This window comes from Toxotes jaculatrix, chromosome 20 (assembly GCF_017976425.1).
Source record: "Toxotes jaculatrix isolate fToxJac2 chromosome 20, fToxJac2.pri, whole genome shotgun sequence".
NCBI lineage: Eukaryota > Metazoa > Chordata > Actinopteri > Toxotidae > Toxotes > Toxotes jaculatrix.
Genome location: NC_054413.1, coordinates 13,701,674 through 13,725,285, shown reverse-complemented (window position 1 = coordinate 13,725,285; position 23,612 = coordinate 13,701,674). Strand labels below are relative to the sequence as shown.

The following is a 23,612-nucleotide window of genomic DNA, read 5'->3' as shown; positions in this document are numbered from 1 at the left end:
AATGCAGCAATGAAAACTGATCACTTTTAATGACTTGATCTGCACTTTTTATTTAAGATTTGAAAGCAATGTGTTAGAGAGAAGCATCTGAGTGAACCTGAGTAAAAAAACAAACTTCTGAAGTCTTCACTCTAGTCTTAGCTGCCTGTGGTGATCCCAATGACAGAACAGAGTGTCATTGGAAAAATTAACCGATAGCTTGAAAACACCTAAAGATTTCCTGTTATTAAGAAGAACAAGCAGAGAGTACAAAAATTAATATTAGTCTGGCATGGTTACTGTTTCCTGCAGGATTCATTGACTTCATTGTGGAGCCAACCTTTACCGTGTTGACGGAAATGATTGAGAAGATTGTGACACCGCTTATTGAGGAAGCATCTCACTCTGGATTGGCCAGCTTCAGGCGCTCCAGGTGACAACACACAAGATCCTTATGTCCTGTGTGCTGCTCTTGACACTCATGCTGATAGACAGTGTAGTGGCAATCTGTCCACTAATCTTCTTTACCGCTACTATTAAGCAAACCTTCAGCAATAAGTATGACTGGTAATGAATCTTCCGACCAGGTAACTCTGTTCCAAAAAACTTTACTTAAAAAAGCAAAAAAAAAAAACAAAGTTACAAGATTCAATCGTAAACGTACCGTCAAAAAACTATCTTGCTCCTTAGGCTGCTTAATCGTAACTGACGCCTAAGTGGCTGTGACCTCACAAACGATCAACCAAAAAAGGGGCATTGTAAGATTTTTTCTGTTAACAATTGAACATGCTCTTACAGACAGTACAGATGTTTTCCTTAAAACAGACACAAATCCCATCAGACTGATAGTTTCGATGTTTCTGTCATGATGATTCCCATGATTTAATCACAAAGTCATTGTGTCATTTTGCTATGGACTTTATTATTGGTGAAAACACAGTGACATACCAGGAAGTTCTGTTGTGCTAATATTATCATGCTCTGCCACTCTAAATCTTAGCAATAATGTTACTGTTCTGTGTGGGGAAGTTGGTGATATATTGTGAGCCATTATTAAAAGCCCTGCATGCCCAAAGAGGCACAGGCAATTTAACTTAAATCGGCTTTTCTGAGAACGTTTTGAACCAGGGGGGAGTTGTAGGTTTCAGCAGTGAGAATCACTTCCGCGTTCAAAAAGCTGCAGTTCCTCGGCTGCCGCTGGGGGCTGGCTCCAGAAGTGAGCAATTCTCCATTGACCCCCATGTTAAAATAGCCAACTTTACAGACTAAAAAACATATTTACAGCCTGGTACATTTTTTGTTTTTGGACTCTATTGATAGTTGACACCTCTGGGAACACTGTGTTGTGTACCACAACTGTTTTAGTGTTATTTAGACTTAAATTAGGGCATGGTTATGTTGAGTGACAGCTCCATAGACAGGCACTGGCAGTTAGCTCTTTGCTAAAGCATTGGCTGGGCTAGGCGGCTACCTTCAGCGGTTGACAGGGGCTGCAGTGTTTGTTTGCCAATGTTCGGATAGGTTTTTGTGACAATATGGCTTGTTGTAGTGTAGACTGTAATAACCGACCATCGAAGGAGTCTGTGTTGCAGTTTTTCGATAAGTAAATTTCTCATTATTTTACCTGGACATTAGCTAGTCAGGTCGGACTTGGGGACTGTCGTGTGGTAGATGTAGCTGGTTATAGCTGCCGCTTAGCTTGTTAGCCTAGCTGATTAGCCTTAGGCTAGCTCGGTTGCTCCAAGCTAAGTGGCCGGGTTCTCGGCCATCTGACCCTGGCTGACCCGTAAAGTAACCGCCTCTTTGCCAAATATGGAAAGTACACTCTCACTAAAATCCAAGATGGCGCAGCTCAAAAGCCCACGGTTTGGTCACAAAACCGACTCCCCGAAACCAATGGGTGACGTCACGGGTGCTACGTCCGTGTTTTATACAGTCTATAGTTTTGAACTGACATTTCCCTCACACTACTGTTAAATTTGTTGCATGTTACTAATGGCACTAATTACTTCAAATTACATCATAGTACACTCAGTTTGTACACAATGACGATTAGTAAATACTGAATACTGTAGTATTTCTTTATAATATGTAGCATGAATCTGCAAGATATGGAAAATAGATGTAGATTGCTTATACAGACACAGTTTTTTTTAATGAATAACTTTTGTAATGCTTACATTTATTATAGTTAAAATTCATAAAGGGGTCTGTGTGATTTCTATGACAAATTAAAAAAACCATAATTTTTTTTTTTATTATTTAAGTTTTTATTCAAAATTTTGTAAAACATTATTACAATAGACATAAACACAAGCAAACACAAATCAAAACAAAAAAAAAACAAAAAAAACAAACAAAAAAAAAAAAAAAAGGCACAGATCAAACAGAATTACAGCCTGACAGCAATTATGGCCCTCGCAAGGACACAAAGCATCAAATCATTTCCTCATAACAAGTTCATACACCCCTACAAGACGCCCTCTACTTTCATGTAAGACAGAAATCGATCCCAGATAAGTAAGTATGATTCTTTGCAGTTATGCAATTTGGCTATCAGTAACTCGAAAGATGCATTGTCTGTCATTACCTTAACCCAATCCCTATATTCAGGTCTATCCTGGCTTTTCCATTTACGAAGGATAACCCTCGCAGCTGAAATACAGCCCATAAGGGCCAGAGCATGTGCTGGTTTAGAAACATTAGGCAGGCATGACCTATCCCCCAAGAGACAAAATTGAGCAGAGTTAGGCAAAGGTACCCCAAGCCAGCCTTGAATGGTTTTGATTACTTCCTGCCAAAAAGGGAAAACGTGGGGGCAGTCCCATATTGCATGTATAAAAGTTCCTTCATACCTTCTGCATTTCCAACAAAGATTATTCTCCAATAGACCCATTTTATGAAGACGAACTGGTGTAAAATAGTAACGGTGAAGAATCTTATAATGCGTAAGTTTCCCTCGTGCTTCTCTTGTAAACCAACCCACCCTGGAAGTTATTTTAAGCCAAGAATCCCTACTAATGTCTATATTCAAATCCCTCTGCCAAATAAGCCTATGGCCTTCATCATTACCATATAATGCTCTTGCAGTTAACTTATAAAACATGGAAGCTGATTGACAATTTTGAGGTAATTTAAAATAGAGTTGCACCACATTGTCCTCGCTAGGAAGCTGCTTAATTACCGCACCCATGCAACTTTTCATTTGCAAGTATTTCCAATGATCACATTTATTTCTTAAGTTGAACTGATCACACAGATCTTGATAGGATTTGGGTGTTCTGTCATTAACCAGATCAGCTATATGTTTTATCCCACAGGACAACCAAGTGTTCCAAAAGAACGCCTTTTTACCCACCCTTATTGCAGGATTATTCCAGGGTGATGAATATACCTGCTTGTACTGTGAAATCTTAAACAATTTGTGAAGTTTAGTCCAAACATTCTTAGAGTGTAGGAGAATTGGGTTAATCCCCTTTCCCCCAGGCTCCTTCAAAGATGGAATTTTGTGTGAAAGAACTTCGAGAGGTCCAAAAGGGGCAGTAATTTCTTTCTCTATATTTACCCATCCTGAAGAATTATTCCCTGAAATCCAATGCTTCGCTAATTTGGCCATTTCAAAAGCAATATTATACAACTCTACATTGGGCAGTGAAAGTCCACCATCACTTCTTGTTGTATAAAGCTTCTCCAAGTTAATCCTCGGCTTCTTTCCATTCCATAAAAAATCTTTTATCATTTGGTTGTATTGTGTAAAGATATCCCCAGATATCGATATTGGGAGCATCATTGACAAATAATTAAATTGTGGTGCTATCACCATTTTAATAGTGTTGACCTTTCCCCACAGGGTCAAATCAAGCGCTTTCCACTTCTCAAGACTATGCTTTAACTTTGTAAGAAGGGGAGTCATATTAATATGAATTATATCTGCAATATTACGACACAGTTTGACCCCTAAATATTTCAGACCAGATGTGAGCCACTTAAAATGACCAGTGCTAACCATAGCTGAATGACATGTCCTAGAAATAGCCATGGCCTCTGATTTATGCCAGTTAATTCTATAACCAGATATTAGAGAAAATGATTCAATTGTATCCAAAAGAACTTGGGTAGAGGACTCTGGATCAGAGACCAGACAAAGAATATCGTCCGCGTATAAAAAAAGTTTATGATCCCTTCCTCCTGCCTCTACCCCCTTAATTCTTGTCTCTTTCCTTATAGCCACTGCTAATGGCTCAATAAACAACGTGAACAGAAGTGGGGACAGGGGGTCCCCCTGTTTTGTACCCCTAAACAGCCTGAAAGATGGGGAGATCAGACCATTTGTAACAACAGCTGCGCTAGGTTTCTCATATATTGTCTTAATCCAATTTATAAACCCCCTCCCAAATCCAAATTTTTCTAATACACACCATAAAAAACCCCACTCCACCCTGTCAAATGCCTTCTCAGCGTCGAGTGAGAAGGCAGCTACTGGTACATCATTATTGTCGCTCAGCCACATCAAGTGGAGTAGTCTTCTCATATTATCAGAGGATGATCTCCCTTTAACAAAGCCTACCTGATCTGGATGCACAAGCAATGCCAGGACTTTCTCCAACCTCATAGCCAAGATCTTTGTAAGCACCTTGCAATCCACATTCACTAAACTAACTGGCCTGAAGCTACCAGGGTCCAATGGGTCTTTGTCTTTTTTAAGAAGCAATGAAATAAGCGCTTCATGAAAAGTTTCAGGGAGGCATCCCGAAGAATTTGCTTCACGGTAAAGCTCTGTCAAAATAGGTACCAATACATCTAAATTATGTTTATAATATTCTATAGGGAAGCCATCCCCTCCCGGCGATTTCCCTGTTTTCATGGACTGAATTGCAGCCCTAACTTCCGCTTCAGTGATCGGTGCATCTATGACCTCTGCCTGATGTGAGGGAAGCTGAGGAAGATCAATCCCAGAGAGAAACGTCTGCATTTTTTCTACATCAATCTGCATATCTGAAGAATACAGACTTGAGTAAAAGTTTTTGAAAGTATGATTAATATCCTGTATTTTGGTGACCACTTCCCCCTGTTCATTTCTTATCCCTGGGATTACATAGCTAGCCTCCTGCTGTTTTAACTGCCTTGCCAATAATTTACTAGCTTTGTCCCCATTCTCAAAAAAATTTGCCTTCATTCTGAAGAGTGCATACTCTGCCCTTTTATTATAAATTTCATTCAAGTCCAACTTTAATTTACAAACTTCCCTTAATAATGATTCCCTATAATTAAGTGATAGCTCTCTTTCTTTTTCTTTTAGTTGGGACTCCAGCTTCATTATTTTTGCAGTATTATCTCTTTTCTTTTTACTCGAATATGCTATAATTTGACCTCTAATATAAGCTTTAGACGCATCCCAGACTGTACTAAATTTATCTGTGGACCCTGTGTTTATCTGAAAGAAAAATTTAATCTTCTCATCTAACATATCCTTGAACGCTGAATCCTGAAATAAAGACACATTACATCTCCATCTGCTACTCTTAACAGCCTCCTCTCCAATAATTACATCTAACGTTACAGTAGCATGGTCTGTAAGTGCGATTACCCCAATTTTACAATCAATACAAGAGTTAATCATAGTTTTAGAGATTAGGAAGTAATCAATTCTTGATGCAGATTTATGTTTATGAGAGAAAAAGGTAAACTCTTTTTCTCTGGGATTGATCAGCCTCCAAATATCTGCAAGGCCAAGATCATCTATTAGCTGGTGAATTGCCTGCCGATCCCTTGGAATCCGATTGCCATAATTTGTTTTATCCAGTATACCATCTTGCACCTGATTAAAGTCCCCTCCTAGCACTGTTTGCCCATCACCAAGACCACCCAAAAGTTTATTGATCTTGTAAAAGAAATTTGGATCCTCTATATTCGGAGCATAAATATTACATAAATTTACTTTACTCCCATTTATTTTAGCTTCTACACAAATGAACCTCCCCTCCTCATCCTTATGTTGATTCAAACATACAAAATTCAACCTCTTGTGGACCAAGATCACCACTCCCCGTTTCTGACTATTAAAACAGCTGTAGAATACTTGACCTACCCACATACTTTTAAGTTTAACAGCTTCTTTATCAATAAGATGTACCTCCTGTAGGAATACTACGTCTGCATTCTGAGATTTAAGATAGCCAAGACATTTTTTCCTCTTGACAGGATTAGATAGGCCATTAACATTCCAGGTGACAATTTTCATACTCTTTGCCATACTTATCTCCTCAACTGTCCATTAAAAGAAATGTGAACCCCACATGTGGGCCTTGTATATGAGGAATCATTACCTCGCTTGCTGTAAAAGGTAATTGTGTACTGTTAGAGAACTCTTGTCTGTGCTGAACCCGAAAAAGAAACAAAACCAAACTCTGCAAAACAAATGAACAAAATAAATAAATAAATAAATAAAAAAGAACAACATGAACAACCCCTCCCCACTTCCAATCATATACCAGGAAGCAACTATCCCCAACCCCTCTCTATCTCTAATGGTCCGTGGGGCACTGCCAATGGTCATTCCCCCCAATCCCCTCAAAATCTCCACATTGCAAAATATCTTCCGACAATCTCTTCCCATTCTTAGCTGTAACATTTAACCGAAATTAGCCTCAAGCCCTGGGCAGAAGAGTGAGGAATATGGGAAAGAAAAAAAAAAAAAAAAAAAAAAAAAAAAAAAAACCCTCACTCACTGTCCATACAAATAAAACCTGTTTTCCACTGTAGTCCATTGCCGAGACTGTCTCTGTTCCAATGGCTGTGAATCCTGGTGATCGGAGCTTTACTGTCCCAGTAAAGTAAAAACTAAAGCTGTCACATGTCCATATAATGCAACAGTGTCTTCTTACTCTTGCGGCTTTTGTGTAATAAGCTCCATCGCCTTGCGGGGGTCCTCAAAACTTTTCTTCTCTCCTTTCCACGTAAAGCGGAGAGTAGCAGGATACGCCAATGTAAATCTAACATCAAGGTCATGAAGTTTCCTTCTGACCTCAGTAAACTTCCTTCGCTTCTCCACCACTGCCTTTGTCATGTCAGGAAAGAAGGAGATCTTACAGTCGTTCCAGATAATTCCACCCTTGTCCCGAAATCGTTGTCTTGCAGCTGCGAGGACTCTCTCCCTCTCCAGATAGTTAAGAAAGCGTATGATAATCGGCCTCGGTGGTCGCCCCTCATCCGGTAACGGCCCCGGGGAGCGGTGTGCCCGCTGCAACTCAGTCTCAGACAAGTCAATGCCCAATGCATCTGATATGATGGCTCTTACCAGCTCCCTCGGTTTGCCGTTTTCAGATCGCTCTTTCACTCCCACCAGTCGAAGGTTTACGCGTCTGTCTCTGTTCTCCAAGTCCTGCACTGCCCTCTGCAACTCTTCATACTGTCGCGCTCTCTCATTCACTTCTTTATCCAGCCGTCCATTTTCCACTTCCAAATCCATGATACGCGCCTCCGCTTGCTCAAATTTATCATAAAGATCAGCAACATCCGTTACCATTTTGGCTTGCGATGTTTTCACCATTGAAACGTCTGCTTGCAAGTCCTGCAGAATGCTGCTCACCTGAGCCATTTCCCGCATGGCCTTCTCCAAAGTAGACTGTAACTCCGTCAAGACGTTCAATGCCACCGGACTCGGCGGACCCTCTTCTCGGCTCTGTGCTTCATCCGTAACGGTGTTAGCTGACCTGTGAGTGCTAGCCGCGTTAGCCGCGTTAGCAGCGCTAGCTGCCTGTTTCGCCAACCTTGTTTTAGGATTTAGACTTGACATATTCCAGCCTCGTTAACGGACCCCGTGTCAGGGAAATAAGGGCACTATGATAAGACTGTTATGGTAGAGAAAGTCAAACAGCATTCATAAGAAATTCAGGGGAGATCGAGGGGTTTGACAGGAGGCTCTGCTTAAGCTGCCATCTTGGTCAGCGGTCCCACGTGACTCAAAAAAAAAAAAAAAAAAAAAAAAACCATAATTTTGACACTAGATGTCAGTGTAGTGCCATGAGATGAGAGGCTATGACTAGCTCTTTACAAGGAATCAGCTTGTCATTAATCTGATAAACTGTGTGACTTGTAGATGATTGCAGTTAATTAGTCTTTATGATGAAATGAAAACAATGGGTAATACTTCACAGTACAGTACACAAAAACGTTAGTACTGAGGAATTAGTAAGGAATGAATCAGGTGCATAATATAATGAATCGTTAATGAGCAGTTCCTAACTGAATTGAGAGCTATATAGCAGATAGTGATGAGTTATTAGAGAACAGACTAGGAGATATTGTATCAATGAATCATTAGGTAATTATTATTTTATGCGTATCTGTCAAAAGTAATAATGGCTAGTTTTTTTTCATAAGCTTTTCCCGATTGGCTGAATCAGCCACTTAATCATTAGTTACTTTTTGTGCACCCCAAAGTGACACATAAAATTGAGTAGGTACAGAGTAGTTCCTCAGTAATTCATGATTCATGATCTGATCATTACTGATGGGAGCTAGCTGGACTGTTAACCCTCCATCAAAAAACTTTTAAAAAAGTACTTCTAAATAGACTGTATCATTGCTTGAAAGTGTGAAAAATGGAGAAGGGTGGAAGAGTTTAGATTTGATTCACTATATAATTTGCACATGAATATTCCAAACCAAAATGAGCATATCAGATACCTACAACTATTATTACTAGGCCTCCTTGAGTGAAAATCAATACAATGCACTGGCAATTTCACAAACAAGAGCTGAAAAGGCTAACTACTCAAAGTGACTTAACCTTGTTATGAACAATTCCCACCTCAATAGATGGAGTCAAACATGAAAAAATATTCTTACCTGTGGAAAAATGAAGACAATGACTGAATTCTGTCTTTTTGAAATTATATTATCTAGTTAAATTTATCCCACTTCAGCACAGCAAAAAAAATCTGCTTGTCCATTTTTTCTCACACTGACTGACCATGTGAGCTAACATATGCCATAGTAACCCCATAAACTGATGAACTGACAGAGACCGGTCACCCAATAAGACACAAGTATTTCCATGTATTTTCCTATAAACCCCTGACTAGTCTTGTCTCTGTTCACTGAAGATAAAATAAAAAACAACACTGTTCACTAAAGATACAAACTCACAACACTGACATCTTTTTTTTTTACTGACATTCAGTTATGTACTGAGAGACCTCTTAAAATGGAGAATTATTTGGGGCTAAGGTTTACAATTTTTGGGGCCACAGCCCCAAATGTCAAGGCCTGTGTCATTACCTACCCTATTGATGTCCCCTCAAATAAAGTGACACATGAAACTTATATAGTAATCTCAGTACTTAATGATTATATGGCCATTTCCAACTTTTTTCACATTTAACAGTTTTTGATTTTAAGATGACCTTAATATTCCTTTAACAGTTCACAGAAGTAGTAATTCCAGGAATATATTTGTATAGGACAGACATCTATATATATATGTTGTATATATAGCATATGACACATAAAACTTTAGTGCCTTGCAAAAATATTCACCCCGGTAGTGTTATCTTATCAGCAACAGTTTTGGCAGATTTTGATGTTGCGGCATAGGCTTGTGCAAAGCCTGTATAATGATCTACTATTACCAGTATGTATTCATATCCACCTTTACACTTGTCTAGCTGTAGAAAGTCAATGCACACAAGTTCGAATGGTGGAGTAGTGACAATTGGGGTGAGTGGGGCTCTTGTTTCTTTATTGGGTCTTTTCTGTTTCAGGCAGTTACAGCTTTGAGTGACATAGTGCTCTATCTTTTGCTGCATGTGTGGCCAAGAAATGATCTCGAACAAGTGATGTTGTGCAAATGATGGGACACCAAGATGTGGAACCACCTTGGTGTCCCATTTCATTGTGGAGATGTTTTAAAACTGTTAGCTTACAGGTTTCAGGCAGAACAAGTTGTGATCTAGTTACAGTCTTTCAGCAAAGTATCCCATTTTCATCAAAGCTGAGTTTATCCCAGTCACGGAGAAGACACTTGCTTTTTGCACTGAATGATTTTAACCATTGTCCCACAGGCCTTTCATTTGACTGCTCGCAGGCGATGACTGGGCCAATATTTTGATCATCTCTCTGAGCTTGACAGATAGCTGCTGCTGTAAAGGGCACAGGCATGTCCTCATTTGTTTCTGCATATTCAACAGCCATCACAGACTATGTTGTGTGTAACACATTAATTTCAGCAGCCTGTACTGTTGCCTGTACAGAAGGAGAAGACTTTTCCTCTGTGCAATCTTCCATCATCGTCTCTATGTCACAGGACATTCTTGAAGGTGCCCCTTTGTACTTTCCTTTCTGAGCCTGAGCTGACACGATACATCCCAAGTAGCTTCACATTTGAACACTTCACACTTACTGGGTTTCAGCTTTATTCCATGCTGCTGTAGCCACTGCAGCACTATTCGCACATGCTCAACATGATCCTCGAAAGTTATACTGAAAACTAGGGTGTCATCTAAATATGGAATACAGATGTCATCCCTCAACCCTTCCAGACATTCTTCCATACAGCGCTGAAAGGCAGCTGGAGCAACAAACTACTGTCTCGATCAAGCACTGTCTGAGGAACTCAAGAGCCTCGGATTACTCCGCCGGCCCGATCGATCAACGGCCTCGCCTGCTGCTTCCCACCGTGAGAGGAGACGTCGGAAGCGGTGTGAAAGAAAGCAGAAGCGGGGCAAGCGAGGAGGCATCCAGGCTAGGCTAGCAGCTAGCCCACACAGACCAGCGATACCATCACTGATCCTAGCCAATGTAAGATCACTGGATAATAAGATGGACCACATAAAACTCCTTAGATCTGCACAGCGTGATGTGAGGGACTGCTGTGTTTCCATTTTTATGGAAACATGGCTGAATGACAACATCCCGGACTCTGCTATCAAGCTAGCTGGACTAACATGCTACCGCGCCGACCGTGTCCCTGTGGAGGGAGGTAAGACTCGCGGCGGGGGAGTCTGTGTTTACATCAGCGACGCATGGTGTCGGAATGTTGTTGTTGTGCATAAACATTGTTCGCCACGGGTGGAGTTCGTCATCTTGAAGTGCAGGCCCTTATATCTACCGAGGGAATTTACAGCGGTTCTGCTGGTCGCTGTTTACATTCCCCCCACCGCTAACACCAGAGAGAAGAGCGAAGCACTCGGCCCACTCTACCAGGCCATCAACGAACAACAGACTGCACACCCAGACGGGTTTATCATAACAGCTGGGGACTTCAACCACGCAGACTTAAAGGTTTTTCTGCCTCAGTTACATCAGCATGTTGACTTCCCTACCAGGGAAAACAACACACTGGACTTTGTCTACACAAACCACAAAGGAGCATACAAGGCCTCCCCCCTCCCCCACCTGGGTCTCTCAGACCACATCACCATCCTGCTGAGACCTGCGTACAGACCAAAGGTGAGAGTCATCAGACCAACCCAAAGAGAGGTACGTGTGTGGCCAGAGGAGGCCTGCTCAGCACTGAAAGACTGTTTCCACACAACGGACTGGGATATTTTCAAACAGGCTGCTACAAACAATAACCACACAGACATTGAAGAATACACCGATGCTGTCACTGCATACATCACAAAGTGCATTGACGATGTCACCCACAGAAAAACCATTACCATCCGAGCTAACCAGAAACCATGGTTGACAGGCGAGGTCCACAGGCTCCTGAGGGCTCGGGACTCAGCCTTCAGGGCTGGGGACGCTGCAGGGCTAGCAACAGCCAGAGCCAACCTGTCCCGTGGAATCAAAGTAGCAAAACAACAATACAGCAAGAAAATAACCAGCCACTTCAGTAACACCAGGGACACACAAAGCCTGTGGAGAGGCATTCGAACCCTCACTGACTACAACCCCCCCCCCCCCCACAAACCTGTGACAGTGACATCTCACTGCTGAACAGCCTCAACGACTTCTTTGGGCGCTTTGAGACACAGAACACCACACCAGCACAGAAATCATCACCTCCTCCGGACGAGCAGGCTGTGTCCTTATCTTCAGCCAGTGTGAGGAAGGTCCTTTCTAGGATCAACCCACGCAAGGCAGCTGGACCGGACAACATACCTGGTCGGGTCCTAAAGGACTGTGCTGAGGAGCTCAAGGATGTCTTAACTGACATTTTCAACATCTCCCTGAGCCAAGCGGTCGTCCCCAAGTGTTTCAAGGCCACCACAATAATACCGGTACCAAAGAAACCACACCCGTCCAGCCACAATGACTACCGGCCCGTAGCACTGACACCCATCATAATGAAGTGCTTCGAGCGGCTGGTTATGCAGACCATCAAATCCGTCCTCCCCCCAACCCATGACCCGTTTCAGTTTGCATACAGGACCAACAGGTCTACTGAGGATACCATCGTAGCCGCACTCCACCCAGCCCTCACCCACCTTGACTCCAAAGACTCTTATGTGCGAATGCTGTTTCTAGATTTTAGCTCAGCATTTAATACAATCATCCCCCAGCAGCTAACACACAAATTGGGATGCCTGGGAGTCAAGACCTCTCTGTGTAACTGGGTGCTGGACTTTTTATCAGAGAGACCACAAAAGGTAAGGGCTGGCAGCAAAACCTCCAGGACCATCATGCTGAGCACAGGGGCTCCACAAGGTTGTGTACTCAGCCCGCTACTCTTCACCCTGCTGACTCACGACTGCGTACCCAGCCACAACACCAACCACATCATCAAGTTTGCGGATGACACGACCGTGGTGGGCCTCATCACCAACCAGGATGAGGCAAACTACAGGACTGAGGTGAGCCAACTGGTCCAGTGGTGCAAGGATAACAATCTCTTCCTCAACGTGGGAAAGACCAAAGAGATGGTTATCGACTTCAGGAGAAGGCCTTCACAGCATCTCCCACTGACCATCGACGGCGCTGCAGTGGAGAGGGTGAACAGCACCAAGTTCCTGGGGGTGCACATTTCTGAGGACTTCTCCTGGACAATAAACACAACACAGCTGGCCAAGAAAGCTCAAAAACGCCTCTACTTCCTCCGCAAACTGAGAAGAGCCCATGTCCCACCTCCCATCATGTGCTCTTTCTACCGGGGCACCATTGAGAGCATCATCACTGGCTGCATCACTGTGTGGTACAGAGGCTGCACTGCCTCCTGCCGAAAGACACTGCAACGCATAGTGAATGCAGCCAGCAAGATCATCGGTGTCCCTCTGTTGCCGCTCACAGACATTTATAACACACGCATCACCCGCAGAGCCATCAACATTGTGGAAGACAACTCACACCCCTCACACCCCCACTTCAGCCTCCTGCCTTCAGGGAGACGGTTCCCATGCCTCCGGGCCCGCTCCACAAGACTGTCCAACAGCTTCATCCACCAGGCTGTCAGGACACTGAACTCTGTACACTACCTCCCCCCCCTGCCCCCCGCCCCTGGACTCCAACTCTGCTGACCCCCACCCCCCACCCCCACTGCCACCTGGACTCTGTAACTAAGACAATCTTTTGGCCAACTTGCACATAACCATTTGCACTATTCAGCAATCTGCAATTTTCATATTCATATTTATATGTATACATATATATATATATATATATATATATATATATATTGTTTTCCATATATTTGTTTTCCATATATTTGTTTTCCATATATTTCTTTACTATATATTTATATTGTAGTGAAAGTTTGTTTATTTAGCTGGTTTTATTTAAATTGTTTATTTATATTGTAAAACACACATTGTTGAGAGAAGAAACAACATTTCGATTCCCCTGTATGTCTGACATATGGTGAATTGACAATAAAAGCCTTTGAATCCTTTGAATTGAATCCTTTGAATTCATCAGGCTGAAGGGGATTCTGATCCATTCATAGAGACCCCATGGTGTCACAAAAGTCATGGGTCTGCTCTCCTTTGCCATGAAGCTTTCCCTTGGTGGTATGCTTTCCCTTGATCCAAGAGGGAGAACCATAAGTTTCCTCCTTGGCCATCCATTATGTCTTGCACCCTGGGGATCAGGGTGGCAGGGAGAGACTTTCTGTTCACTTCTCGGAAATCAATACACAGTCGTAGACTCCCATCTTTTTTGTAACACACACAACTGGCAATGCTGCCCTTACTGTTTTACTTAGCTGCTCCCTGTCAATAGTGGAGGATTGTTTCAATTCACTCTCTATAATTACCTCAATTACATTGGAACCAATGATAGGTTGAGCAAGCTTACCACCCTTCATTACAAGTATGGGGACAATAACTTCTATGTTAGATGCAGCCCCTGAAGCTAACCTGAAAGTTACATCAACCCAACCTGAATATGGCATGCTCTCCCCATTTGCTGCCTGAATGTCTAGACCTTGTGTTATGTCTAAAATTTCTGAAATGCCTCTTAATCTCACATCAGGTAGGTTTGTTTCTTTCCATAGCTAATCAATTACTGTCACCTGAATCCCAAAAAGCCACAAAGCCTGAAACCTTGGACCTTGAATGCACAACAATCGGCTGCAGTGCAACAATATGCTTTTCCCCTATCAATGTAGCTCTTTTAGCCTGCTTTTCACTTTTTGTGAAAAGCAGGTGTCTGGGGCCTGGATGGAACCAATATCCCTGTGGTGGGTTCTGCATCTGCTGAACTGAGAAATGCACACCTGATGCGCCATTAGCTCCCCTACTGGCGGCAGCTGTCTGTGTGCATGCTGGGGCTGTTGCATAGACTCCCTCATTTGGGACACTTTATTTATTTATTTATATACAGAAGGTATTCAACGTCGAAAGGTAGCTGGTTTAAAGTGTAGCTTGACGATTGTCTTGCCGTAAACAAAGTTTATGTGCTTGTTGCGATCCGTTTTGATCTCAATGTGGATATTTTTAATGTACTTTTTTGACACCGGTACGTAATGTACTGTATGATACCTGATGCTCACCGTGTCTCCAAAAACCCCTTTGATGTTGACCACTCCCAAAAGCGGCAAGTAACTATCCCCCACGGGCTGATACTGTCACGTCTAATGAAGGAGGCAAGGACTTGGACCCAAATGCAAGAACCCCTCAGACGTAGTTCAAACTAATGATATTTTATTCAAACAAAGTGACAAACAAAAGATCACCCATTAAGGGGAAAAAGGCACTAAAAAGATACCAAACTAGAACACAAAATCTCTCTTACGAGGAAAAAGGTAAAACAAGAAACAAAGTAACAAAACAATACAAAACCTGACCTGGGGTATTATGAAGACGAGAGATCCAAAAAGAAGCAAAATACATGAGCCAAGGGCAAGAGACCAAACATGACTTGAGACAAAACGTGAGACAAGAACATGACGACGGCTTGGGACAAAACATGAGACAAAAAACGAACTGACACTGGACAAAGGGAAACGCAGACTATATATACACACACAGGTAAGGGGGACAGGTGGAACCAATTAGGGCGGGGAAAACAATGACAAAAGCGGGAAACAAGACAAAGACAGGAAGTACAACAAGGCCAGATACACAAGGGCAGAAATTTCAAAATAAAACAGGAACTATAACCAAAACTTAAACTAGAGTCCCAGATAGATCCAAAATCAGCCCCCTTAGGGGCTAGTCATGACAGATACTGAATGAGGTCCGTGTAAACGTACAAGTTATTGAGTCCTGCGTCAACATCGGCAGGGTAGGTGGCGAGACGGTCAATTCCAAGAGTCCACCACTCATCCGGTTTTAGGCCTAGCATGTAAGCCAAGCGTCCGCGGACGAGGATTTTGTGATGACCATCTCCTTTGAATTCAAAGTGCTTGGTCACGTTGTTGAAAGAAATGCTGGCGCCGGGGATGCGCTTTTTTAATGCCGGGAGTATATGATCCAGGAGTTCTTTTGGATTGTCATAATATCCTCCCTTACCAAATATCACGTTCGTCCCCGACTCTACTCTGTCAGGCGGTTGACCTTCTTTTATTTTTGACAATAAAAAATAAGCCCCGTTCGGAGATAAGTTATACCAGGTGTGGGGGTAAACAATTTCACAGAGACCTACTACCCAGTCTCCGCTCAATTCGATGGGTTTAGCCAGATCCGTCGTGTAACTGGAACTGGTGTTATTTCTAAACATTTCCATGCTGGCATTGGAAGGCAGGGTAACGTAAAACCCATCTTGGTTTGAAGGGTCCATACAGAACCAGAGACTAGGGAATGAATAATGAAAGCATGTGATACAGGCAGATTTAAATGTCTTTCAGATCTGAGGCTTTAACCCAGCTGTTGAATTTCTCAGGCCAATTTTTCCAACGTACTAAAACCTGTTTTACACCCCTGACGGTACGCTGTTTCAAAATTTCTTCCATTTGGTACGTTCTGTCTTTAGTCATTTTTACTTTCTGCAACTCGGCTTCATAAAACGATCCCTGGATAGGTTCCCCGTCGTAATCTTTGAGTTTGTATACGGGAGGAGCGCGAGGTAGACAGTCTGACACCGTAAATACTTCATCTGTGAAACTTTGTTCATATTTTTTATCAAACCTCCCTCGTAGTTTGGATATTCTGACCAGTTCCCCTTTCTTAAACTTCATCTTTGGCGCCTCTCGGTGTCGAGAGGGAAATGTGCCGTACAGATTTTGAAACACTTGGGAGACGTTCTCAGAGGTCACCTGCATAGGACTCATTTTAATACTGCTATGGTAGCTGTTGTTGTAGCTGTGTACCAGATGTTGTAAGACATCGAGGTATCGACGGGTGTTGTTGGCTGTAAAATATCTCCACATTCTAGCGTACGGTTAAATCTTTCAATCACAGAGGCCTTCAGTTCGCTGGCTGTAGCAAAATGTACTATGCTGTGCTTCTTCATCAGTAGTTGGTCTGGTAAAAACCTTCTTCGAGTACTTCTAGACACAGGTGCTGGGTCTGGCTAGGATGGTTGACCAGACACCCGTAGCAGTTGTCACGGAGGAACTTGTGAAGAATCAGGTTGAGCAGATGGTACAAGCCGGATTTTACAGTCTCGATTAACGTTGATGAGACCCAACCATCAACTTGGTCAATTGAAGAAGGTGGTGAGGGAGGGTGGGAAGCAGGGGTCAGGGAGTCCTCGGTGTCCTCGGTGTCTGAGGCGGGGGATGAGGGTGGTGGTGGAGGCGGTTGTGGTGAGGACGACTGTGAAGCCGGAACCGGGGCCTCCTCCGTGTCTGAGGCAGGGGATGGAGGCGGTGAGGACTGTAGTACAGTACGAAGCTTGGCGACCTCGATTCTGCCGACCCGTCGGAATTGAAGCAGATCCCTCTGGGATAGGTCATGATTGGTTGAGCGCATGAATCCCCCTTTTAAACAGCAGGCCTCATCGTGTTCCATCTTGTCAGCAAATGTATCTTTTGTCTTTTCCAAGTCTCTTTTATAGGTGTGATTTTGAGGTGTGGTCTAGGAGGATGTTGCAGAGAGGTGGGGCTTGGCAAAGTCTAGAAGGACAAGGTTTTTTTCACCACTAAAGCATCCCTCCAGTTGCGACAGCTACAGAAAAGACTAGCGATATTTCCTTCTGCTTGATTCATCATTTCATGCCAGACATGAAATGGCAGGGCTAATAATGTGCGGAATACACCGCAGTCTGAATTGAAATACTCCAAGACAAGGAGCTCCTCACTAGCCGAATCCTCAGACGTCGCAGGCTGACCCGTAGGAATCATCGGCCACAGGGTGTAGTTTTGGACAGCCAAAGGCGCCGAAAATGATCTTTTTCTGTGCAAGCTCCGCATCAGTGGGGAGAAGCTGCAAGCTAGCCGATGCTGGGGAATCACGGACGGCAGCCTTCTCGATGCGTCAACGGGCTAGCAAGAGTTTCATCATACCTCAATCGACTGAAGTCAGTGTAGCTATGTTGGACAGAGCACCCAAAGCTTCATCCTGATCCCGCTGATACATCCACAGCTCCCCTGTTTCGTACTTAAACACATAACCCCACCATCCACACAGTCCATAGGGCTCTAAAGACCATTCTTTTTTCAGAGAAGCAGCGGCTGGCATCTGCAGTCGTCACAGATACATCGTCGTTTTCTTTGGAGCATTTGGTGTTGAAGGCATGTCTTCATAGACGTTTACAGGTGTCTCACTAATCATCGAACCAGATACATCGGGCGTCTTTTGCTGAGACTGCCTTACGACGTCTTCTATCACCGTTTCTTCACGGATCACGTCGTTTGTCTTGCGGGTTGCCTGTCTGGTCTTTCGTCGCAGACCCTCGCCATATTGATTTCCCTCTGGCACCGAGAAAACCGCTCTGCGATCGTTGTCACACCTCATTTTTCCCGACATGATGACTGCTATACTGCCTCGTATGCAACTTTGAAAGTCTGTCAGAACCTATATAAGCGCTCTGCAGAAAATTGCTGGAGAGGTGTGATGATGTGGGGAGGGGTTTTCCCAGGGATAGGAGCGACGGAAGCAAATGGAGGAAGGAGACATTATTTCTCACCTTTGTGACACGCTCGAATCAACAAATGCCTCGTCACGAGACGCCTTAGAGTCTACAACATTGCATATTGACCCTTTGATCTGAAACTCTGTCACTTTGCACTCTTTTCCATGTGACCACAGCACAAGGAGAAAGGAGCTACAGCCAATGTTTACATCAAGTACATCTAAATGTTCACATCAAGCACACACAAATGTTCACATCAAGCACACACAAATGTTCACATCAAACGCCCCTAATTTATTTATATTTGTTTATATATGTTTCATGTTGTCTTGAAGGGAATGAAAAAACAATCAAGGGGGTAGGATGAATGAAGTGATGTCAGAAAAGGGGGTGGGGGGATACAGTGGGAGGGCCTAAGAAGTGATGTCATTTGGGGGGGCGGGGGATACAGTGGGAGGGTCTAGGAAGTGATGTCATAGAGGCGGGGTTGGGGAGTGACGTCATCAAGGGGCGGGATTTACGCCACGTGGTGGGGGTCATAAATCGCCTTTTTGGCATAAGGGTGTACACTTATTCTCTTACATCCATTTCCTGTGTTGGCAAGGGGTCAATTTCATGGTGGCGCCATGGCCAGACCGTGTGAGCCAGACCAAAGATTTTCACAACGTTTAGTCATTAAGGCCTTAAGAGCAACTAGAGCAATTTTCAACGTGATCAGATGATTCTCCTAGGACAAGTTTGTTAAAGTACAAACTGTGCAAAACGCAGAATGGTGGCATTTTTCCAAAATGGTGGACTTCCTGTAGATATAACTTTCCTCCAAGAAACTTTTATTCTTGTATGGACGTGTTGCACCTGTGTACCGAATTTCAAGTCTGTGGGTCTTGGAATATTTTCACACTCTAGGGCGCGCTGCAGAGCTGAGTTGACCATGCCCAATTGTGCTAAAACGGTGCCCTGTGGCAAGACTTGTAGGGGATTATAGGTTTCAAGGCGGAATATTAGCCAGAATGGATGATAAGTGGGAAAAACCCCAAATCCTCATTTTCACAAATCGCAGGGTTAGTTTGCGGCGGTGCTCTGCCCACATTGTATAACGTAGAGAAAAGCTTTTCACATTTTGGACAATAGTGTCTTAAGAGCAACATGAGAAAATTTCAGCTCCATTGGATGATTTCCCTAGAGGGAGTTAATTGAAGAAAAAAATTAAAGACTGCCATTAGGTGGCGCTGTGATGATATCATCATATTAGCATATCAATCTATTCAGAATCACATGCTCGTCATGCCTGATTTTTTTCATCCACATTGGATGAAGTATGTGGGAGAGACAGGCACAAATACATCCATTTCCTGTGTGTTGGCGAAGGGTCATTTTGGTGGCGGCACCACGGGCAGACTGTGTAACCCACATCAAAACAGTTGTCCCTAATGCCTTCTGAGCAAATGCAAGATGGTGCACTCTTTCCAAAATGTCCTTTTCTATTAGAATAATGCTCAATTAAATTATCAAGTGTAACCTAAAAGGTGTCTCTTTTAGTGACAATAGAGACAGACACTGTCGCAAGACAGGTCCTTTTAATAGCTGGTGTACATGTGCATGTTTATGACTTAATGTTTGTGTGTGTATGTGTTGTGCCCATGCATGTGAATGTCCACAGTGTCCACAGTGTTAGTGGCAGCGATGGAAAGCATTCCAGTGTGAAGAGTACAGGCTCAGAGGGCAGCTGCTTGCTGACTACATTGGACTTCAAGAGTTTCAAGGCCACATGGAACCAAGAGATTCATCACAACAGGGAGTTATGGAAGGCCCAGGCAGCCAAAGGTGAATGCTGATCTCTTATTTTCTCTTACTCAAGTAAGACATCCTGCAAGCAATGTTGGTGGTGCTGGTAGCTTTGGGCAGGCATAGGCATGACAATGGTAAATAATGATGAAAAAAAGGGAAAAAAGAGTCTGTTAATTCATCAAACATGCACCATTGTTACCATAGATGTTGATAAAATTATTAATAACGTGAGATCAAAATGGACAAACAGAGATCTGGTCTATTCATATATCAAAATCCGAGGTTTATTAGTGCTTGGAGAGAGTGTCTCAGTTGTCTCTTCTGAATGCAGGGAGCTTCTGAATGCACTCAAAATCCATTTAAATCATATTTTAGACAAATTTACACACAAATTTAGATTAAGACTCCATTGCAACTTCTTCATTATAATATGCAGTGTTGAAAAGCTGTTGTGTTTTAAAAGAACTTAATATAGCAATGACATTGAAGATGATTTGAAACGTCCAATGGGCTGGAAAATTCTTCTTGTCGAGAATAGCTTTTCCTTGCTAAAAAAATAAAAGCCTTATTTTGACACCAGCAGCACATTTCATCACCAGCTTTCATTTCAGCTCTAAGTACCTCACCTGTTTAGAAAACTGGCAAAGAGGCCAAATAAACGTTTTTTTGCAAAAGCTGTCCTAGGAGTGCCAAATCCTGCATATGAGGCATACACACTTGTATGGGCTGGAAAACGCTTCTTATTGAAAATAGCCTTTCCATGCTGAAAATAAGTCTTAGTTTGACAGCAGCAGCACATTTCACCAACACCTTTTATTTCAGATCTAACTGATTAGACATTGCAGTTATAAAGTTCTCAGCAAATATAAATGTCTTTTTCAATAAGCCTGCCCTGAAAATGCCACATACTGCAGATGACGAAAACATACTGGAAAACTGGAAAATGCGTCTTGTTGAAAATAGCCATTCCATGCTGAAAAAAGTCTTATTTTGACGCCAGCAGCAAGTGTGACACTCACCTTTCATTTCAGCTCTAAGTGACTGCGCATTACACTTTTAGCCTTTTCAGCCCAAATGAATGTCTTTTTCACAAAGCCTGCCCTGAAAATGCCACAGACTGCAGATGATAGAAACACACTGGAAAACTCTGGAAAATGCTTCTTCTAATTGAAAATAGTGTTTCCATGCTGAAAAAAGTCTTATTTTGACGCCAGCAGCACTTTTCACGCACACCTTTCATTTCAGCTCTAAGTGACTGCGCATTACACTTTTAGCCTTTTCAGCCCAAATGAATGTCTTTTTCACAAAGCCTGCCCTGAAAATGCCACAGACTGCAGATGACAGAAACACACTGGAAAACTCTGGAAAATGCTTCTTCTAATTGAAAATAGTGTTTCCATGCTGAAAAAAGTCTTATTTTGACGCCAGCAGCACTTTTCACGCACACCTTTCATTTCAGCTCTAAGTGACTGCGCATTACACTTTTAGCCTTTTCAGCCCATACCTGTTTCACAAAACCTGCCCTGAAAATGCCACAGACTGCAGATGACAGAAACACACTGGAAAACTCTGGAAAATGCTTCTTCTAATTGAAAATAGTGTTTCCATGCTGAAAAAAGTCTTATTTTGACGCCAGCAGCAAGTTTGACACTCACCTTTCATTTCAGCTCTGACTGCACATTACACTTTTAGCCTTTTCAGCCCATACCTGTTTCACAAAGCCTGCCCTGAAAATGCCACAGACTGCAGATGACAGAAACACACTGGAAAACTCTGGAAAATGCTTCTTCTAATTGAAAATAGTGTTTCCATGCTGAAAAAAGTCTTATTTTGACGCCAGCAGCACTTTTCACGCACACCTTTCATTTCAGCTCTAAGTGACTGCGCATTACACTTTTAGCCTTTTCAGCCCATACCTGTTTCACAAAGCCTGCCCTGAAAATGCCACAGACTGCAGATGACAGAAACACACTGGAAAACTCTGGAAAATGCTTCTTCTAATTGAAAATAGTGTTTCCATGCTGAAAAAAGTCTTATTTTGACGCCAGCAGCACTTTTCACGCACACCTTTCATTTCAGCTCTAAGTGACTGCGCATTACACTTTTAGCCTTTTCAGCCCAAATGAATGTCTTTTTCACAAAGCCTGCCCTGAAAATGCCACAGACTGCAGATGACAGAAACACACTGGAAAACTCTGGAAAATGCTTCTTCTAATTGAAAATAGTGTTTCCATGCTGAAAAAAGTCTTATTTTGACGCCAGCAGCAAGTTTGACACTCACCTTTCATTTCAGCTCTAAGTGACTGCGCATTACACTTTTAGCCTTTTCAGCCCAAATGAATGTCTTTTTCACAAAGCCTGCCCTGAAAATGCCACAGACTGCAGATGACAGAAACACACTGGAAAACTCTGGAAAATGCTTCTTCTAATTGAAAATAGTGTTTCCATGCTGAAAAAAGTCTTATTTTGACGCCAGCAGCACTTTTCACGCACACCTTTCATTTCAGCTCTAAGTGACTGCGCATTACACTTTTAGCCTTTTCAGCCCATACCTGTTTCACAAAGCCTGCCCTGAAAATGCCACAGACTGCAGATGACAGAAACACACTGGAAAACTCTGGAAAATGCTTCTTCTAATTGAAAATAGTGTTTCCATGCTGAAAAAAGTCTTATTTTGACGCCAGCAGCAAGTTTGACACTCACCTTTCATTTCAGCTCTAAGTGACTGCGCATTACACTTTTAGCCTTTTCAGCCCATACCTGTTTCACAAAGCCTGCCCTGAAAATGCCACAGACTGCAGATGACAGAAACACACTGGAAAACTCTGGAAAATGCTTCTTCTAATTGAAAATGGTGTTTCCATGCTGAAAAAAGTCTTATTTTGACGCCAGCAGCAAGTTTGACACTCACCTTTCATTTCAGCTCTGACTGCGCATTACACTTTTAGCCTTTTCAGCCCAAATGAATGTCTTTTTCACAAAGCCTGCCCTGAAAATGCCACAGACTGCAGATGACAGAAACACACTGGAAAACTCTGGAAAATGCTTCTTCTAATTGAAAATAGTGTTTCCATGCTGAAAAAAGTCTTATTTTGACGCCAGCAGCACTTTTCACGCACACCTTTCATTTCAGCTCTGACTGCGCATTACACTTTTAGCCTTTTCAGCCCATACCTGTTTCACAAAGCCTGCCCTGAAAATGCCACAGACTGCAGATGACAGAAACACACTGGAAAACTCTGGAAAATGCTTCTTCTAATTGAAAATGGTGTTTCCATGCTGAAAAAAGTCTTATTTTGACGCCAGCAGCAAGTTTGACACTCACCTTTCATTTCAGCTCTGACTGCGCATTACACTTTTAGCCTTTTCAGCCCAAATGAATGTCTTTTTCACAAAGCCTGCCCTGAAAATGCCACAGACTGCAGATGACAGAAACACACTGGAAAACT

General features: G+C 42.7%; 1 protein-coding gene across 1 annotated transcript in view; it reads left to right on the top strand.

Moving 5' to 3' along the window:
* pde1ca (phosphodiesterase 1C, calmodulin-dependent a) overlaps positions 1–20,210 on the top strand; it is a 49,420-nt gene extending 29,210 nt beyond the window's left edge. The window contains exons 14-15 of the mRNA XM_041066323.1: positions 292–412; positions 20,036–20,210. Coding sequence (XP_040922257.1) covers positions 292–412; positions 20,036–20,210 — 296 coding nt within the window. The remainder of the gene's footprint in view (positions 1–291; positions 413–20,035) is intronic.
* The last annotated feature ends 3,402 nt before the right edge of the window (positions 20,211–23,612 follow it).